We start from the raw sequence: 5,759 nt of genomic DNA, 5'->3' as shown, positions 1-5,759 counted from the left end.
CTCATTACGAGCTTGAGATGAGAGGACGGGAGAGAGAATATACTGGGACGGAGAGATAGGCTGTGATTTTAATTGCAGGTTTCTCTGGTTGGCTGCTTATCACAACCTCTCAGAGGGATCAAATGGCTCGACAGAAAGAGGCATTTCATTAACCTGTCGCCTTATCACGGGACAACCTGTATGATGCTAATGGGCAAATTACCATAAACGGGATCGTCTGTTTCCCTGTTGGATGTTATTGAGTCCCTCTTTTTTCTTAACGAAGTAAGGGTGTGTGTGTGTGTGTGTGTGTGTGTGTGTGTGAAAGATGACACAATACTCTGCACTTCTGTCACCCATTTACATACCAGCCTGCCTGAAATTGTTTTTGCCATATCTTCCCCTTTTTGCGCAAAACTGTCACGAGCATCCATGCATTAGGCATAATTTAATATCTTCAAATGGCGTGAATGAAATCTGCAGAGTTTGGAAAAACAATGTGATCAACTCATGATGATTCAAATTCAGCTATATTCATCAATGGTTTGCCTCTCCCAAAACAATAGCCGTCCAAGTAGGCTAATTCTTACTGAGGCTTATAGGATATATTTCCGGATGGTACAGACATATCTGTTGTTTTCACGCAGACTTTACAGTAATTCATCAATAATGGGCGTTTTTTAGAATTAAACAGAATGAAGTTAAAATGTGATTTCAAATTTGTAATGTTTAGATTTAAAAACTGTGCATAGACATACAGTCCTTAGTCACTTACCCACAACCAAACTTTAACCTCCGAAAATAAACACTTAAATAGCCCATAATCACCTCTCCCTCCTCCCTCCTTATCCTTTCCCAAACACACACACACACACACACACACATACACACACACACACACACACACACACACGAGAAAGAGAGAGAGACAACCCCGACCAATGCACTAATCGTATGCTCCCGATAAAGGAGGGGCCTCGCGCTTAAGTAGCATGCCAATCAAACCGTCAACTTCAAATTGTGAGGAGTCCTAAGGGTGGTCACATCACTTGGCGCTCAACTGCCGCTTGGAGTGTATCCTTGGGACAACCGCGAACGGAGAAGTCTGCAGTGATTTTGACATCTTACCTTACTGGAGTCTTTTTTTTTTCTTTCGAGTGGCTTGACTGAAATTGGACATGTCTTTTTCTCAGCTGGGTTACCCCCAGTTTTTGAGCGCCTCCCCAGAGGCTTACGGTGGAGAGAGGACCGGAGTTTTGTCAGCATCGACCCGAGAAGGGAGCTCTGAAAGCGGTGGGAATCCGTCTGCAGGAGCGCCGGCAGTCACATCGATGTTGGGCATGTATGCAAGCCCGTGGACTGCGCAAAACTATAGCGCTTTTCTCCCCTATAACAGCGCCGAACTGGCCCTACTGTCCCAAATGGTAAGAAGATGAACATGGCATTGCCATTGATTTACGTGTTGAACACTCCAAGTAATATAGCGGTAAATCCGAAAAAGAGTGAAAGTTATAATGCACCCGAAATACATCTTTAAAATTAAGATTGTGTAAATGTCAATATGCATATAGGCTTTAATCAGAAGATGGTGGCTCTTTGTATCTTGCACATATGTCAAAAACGTTGGATTCATTTAATATATGATACGGGGAAATCATTTCCATTACTTTGGCTTGTATTTGGGAAATGTTATTTTTCAAACTTAAAAGATCATCTGTTTCCCATCGTTTTAGTAAATGATGTGACCTGTGTCTGCAAGGCAAAACAACGAAATGACCTAATACAATTTTCATTTTAATCAGTCACTTAAGTTGTGTAGCCTTCTTAAATCTGACATATTTTATGGGAATTAATTATCAATATTTACAGCCGTGATTTCAATCAGATAAATATAATTATTTTGCTTAATATGACACTATGTAGCCTTATCGACAATATTTCTCAATAACTTAAATAAAGGCGAAGCATCCAGAATTGTCACAGTGCATAATATAATCCATAATGTTTAGGTTAGTTTAAATCATTGCATCTCCCCCTGTTTATTTCCAACGTTGGCCTTTTTAGTTGTCCAGTCACTATTTCAGGCTAAATTAACCCATACTGTAGTGTTTCGTGGATGATTTGAGGGCCTAAATTGTTATCAAGCACAAACTTTTGTCTTTATGTTTTCAGGGTTCGCAATATGAGCTGAAGGATTCTCCTGGTGCCCATCCCTCAGGCTTCGTGCATCCGGCCCCCGGCTTCTACCCATACGGCCAGTACCAATACGGCGACCCGTCCCGAGCGAAGAGTGCCACACGGGAGACTACAAGCACTCTGAAAGCCTGGCTGCAGGAGCACAAGAAGAATCCTTATCCCACCAAGGGAGAGAAGATCATGCTGGCCATCATCACCAAGATGACCCTTACCCAAGTGTCTACCTGGTTCGCCAACGCGCGCAGGCGACTAAAAAAGGAGAACAAAGTGACGTGGGGACGCAGCGCTGAGGATCGTGACGGCAGGATATTTGACAGTGACAACGAGGAGGATCATGACAAGAATGAGGATGACGAAGAAATTGATTTGGAAAGCATCGACGTCGTCAAAACAGACGAAAATACAGAGGAGCAAAGTAAGCTGGAACAAGTGTCCCTCGACAAGCCAAGTGCTGGTGAACGTGTTAATGTGGAAAATATGGAGCCAAAACGGACTTTACCTCTTCCCGAGCTCAAGGGTGTGAGTGATTCGCTTGCTATTAATAAAGAACCACAAGTTGTCAAAAATGTCCCTGCACTTTCCCCCGATGGACCAGGATGTCACAGGCCCTCAAACACTAAGCCAAAGATTTGGTCTTTGGCGGAGACGGCAACTAGTCCTGACAACTCTCAGAAAGTTGGTGCGCTCACGGCCCCTGTAGGCCTGCGAACCTCTCTGCCGTCTCACCACCCAGCATTTCTCCCGACTCACGGAATATACACTTGCCAGATTGGGAAACTGCACAACTGGGCGGCAAGTGCCGCCTTTCTCAGCGCCAATTCCCTAATGAACGTCAGGTCACTTCTGGGTGTTAATCAAAGCAGTCACAACTACAGCCACAGTCCCGCGGCGCACATCAAGAGGTCACCATCACCGGCTGGCCATTCAGGACCAGAGGGAGACAGCGAAAATTCGTCGGACGGCTTCAGCCCTCAACGTCATGGTACATGTCAAATACATTTAATTTCATATTTTTCCTAAACATATTGAATTATACTGTCACAGAGAAATCTGTCACAATTGTTTTGACCTCTTGATATTGGATGATTTAAATGCCAATTAACATTTTTTTGTGTTTTCATGTGACTGTAGATCAGGAAAACGTGCAGCAGAGGATCGAACCACGGACACCAGTGCTGAGATCGCCATTCCCACAAATGCATGACAGGTAATTTCGCCATTATTTTGCAAGGTTTTGCAATAACATTGTTTGATAGCCACTGCAAATGTGTTTTAATGTATGTTTAATTTTGACAAAACTACGCCAATTTCCCAAACTTTCCAGAACTTAGACAACAATATTGTTTCAACCTGATATTTATTTTCTCCAAATTCTCCTTCACCAGGTCTCACCACGAAGCAACACATCGGGTTTTGAAGACCGTCTCCTGAGCAGCGAAAATAAATAAATAAATTATTTAATGAGAAATCAAGAACAAGTTAGCCTATATGTCATATAACAGTGTCCTAGAAAATATACTGATCCCATAACATATCACACCATGATTTCATTTCATGTTTGCTTTCGCGTTTATCTTGTAGCCTATGTTGTTTTTCATTATTACTTTATGGAGAACTATTTGTAAAAACGGGAAATTTGTCCAAAGATTATATTTTGTGTAATAAAGAAAACGAGATACTGGGTCGTTACGCTGAGAATTTTGTGATATTGTCTTTACTTCCTCATCTGTGGAAATACATCAGTGTTAAGGTAAAGTAGGCCTACCGTAAACATTTTGACGAGACAGTCGAAAACAGTCGTAAGTTATTATTAAGGAGATACAATCCGTTTTTAAGATGCATAATTTTTTCTCCTTGAACTCGTAAAATACACGTTTTTAAAATAAATATCGCATTTACACGGTTCATTTGTAGCGCCTTTAACAAACGCGTCTGATCAATGAGATTCCCAACACTTGGTGAGTTCCATAGGCTACCTTTTTTGAGAGACAACAGCGACCTCTATCTGTTAAAAATAGTTTATTTCAATGGCACATATGGGCTAGTTTCAGTGGTTCTGCTACAGGTTTGATGCCAGCTACATATACTTTAGATATTATTTCATATGTAGGCCACATGATATTGAAAGTCAAGAGTTTCGTCTGAAGGCGTTATAAAAAAAAAGGGTCTGTCTGTGTGTGTGTGTGTGTGTGTGTGTGTGTGAGTGTGTGTGTGTGTGTTGGGGAGGGGGGGGGGGGGGATCCACTCAGCCTGAAGCAAATATTTAGTGTGGAATTTCACTACAGGTAATGCAACCAGTCAAAAAACCTCTTTGTACAGGACGTTAACTGGCGCGGAAACCTCTATGCCTACCGTGATGTATCTCTATATGTGACCTATAGGCCTACTTGTCTGTGACAACAAAGGATGGCATACAAAGCATGCAGAGTAGTAGTTTGTATTCGTTTAATTTCTAGAAACATATTGATGTTTTAAGAACGTTTCCCAAAGATTATGTCAAGACATTGCTCACGATTTAAATTATTGAACGTCTAGTTGGAAACCCCAATAGTCACAAATTGTCTATAATACTCACAATGATTAACATCCTAATTCAGATACAATATCTTAAAGGTAGACCTATTTTTTATTTTTATTAGGCTAATAACAGCAATAGGCTACAGGTGTGATGTTTTTTTTTTTTTGTAATAAAGCATTACGCAAGTAGGCCTGCATTGACTTCGCCTTGTGGGATATCATGAGGACATGTAGCCTAGGCAGGCTTTACCTCCCAAATTACTAAAACAAGGTTTTTTAAATTAACGGTATAGTAAATAGTTTACGTACAGTATGTTAGCATGTCAGAATGAAATACATATCAGCTGTTGGACAAGCAGCTGGTGGCAGGCGAGCCAGCGAGCGAGGCCTGGCCGGTCAGCTTAAGTGAGATCATGTCCGTGCAAGGCAAGATTTCGGAGAAGGTGTTGAGAGGAGTTCTCCCGGATATCAGTGTGTGTGTGTGTGTGTGTGTGTTTGAGGAGGCGGGGGTAGTGGTGAAGGGGGTGCGCAATAAAAGCACATATCATGTCCAAGTCTCTGAAATTAACTGAGTCTTCTCTCTTCTCCCTGTGTTTTCGTAATAGCCCTGCTAGCTCAGTTAAACCAACAGTCGCATGGTCAGACAGACGTGCACCGAGACCCCAAAAATATATCTGTATGTTTACGTGAGGATAATCTAAATAAAGGTGACTTATTCGTAATTGTTTGAAGATGTGTTTACACTTCATGTTCTCGGCAGAAATACAGTCTCTGCAGGGAGGTGGGCGGAGATGTGAATCATTTTTGTTTCGTGGATGATATAAGGGGAGTAGTGACAGACGCACATCTGTTTTGGGGTCGCCCGAGTGCACAGCAATAGCCTAGCACATTCTTTCTGCATGATAAGATGTAGATTTATCGATTCGCTAATTAAATGCATGATCGTGGATCATTAAAGCAGTATTCTGAAAGTGTTGGGGAACACCACGAGTCAGCAAAAAATGCAATAGTGTTGTGTTGTTGATGCTTCCAAGTGAAAAAGGTCAATAATGCATTGCGCAGTTGCG

The 5,759-nt window shown here is 41.8% G+C and overlaps 1 protein-coding gene across 1 annotated transcript; it reads left to right on the top strand.

Annotated features, from left to right (window-relative positions):
- Positions 1-1,012: 1,012 nt before the first annotated feature.
- irx1b (iroquois homeobox 1b) lies at positions 1,013-3,810 on the top strand. Its single transcript, XM_042076766.1, has 4 exons — positions 1,013-1,403; positions 2,152-3,157; positions 3,307-3,382; positions 3,561-3,810. Exons 1-4 carry the CDS (start codon positions 1,158-1,160, stop codon positions 3,604-3,606), a joined length of 1,374 nt encoding a protein of 457 aa, XP_041932700.1. The 5' UTR covers positions 1,013-1,157; the 3' UTR covers positions 3,607-3,810.
- The last annotated feature ends 1,949 nt before the right edge of the window (positions 3,811-5,759 follow it).

The sequence above is a fragment of the Alosa sapidissima genome, chromosome 21, assembly GCF_018492685.1.
Source record: "Alosa sapidissima isolate fAloSap1 chromosome 21, fAloSap1.pri, whole genome shotgun sequence".
NCBI lineage: Eukaryota > Metazoa > Chordata > Actinopteri > Clupeiformes > Clupeidae > Alosa > Alosa sapidissima.
The sequence above is the reverse complement of the archived record's forward strand: the minus strand, read 5'-3'. Positions and strand labels throughout refer to the sequence as shown.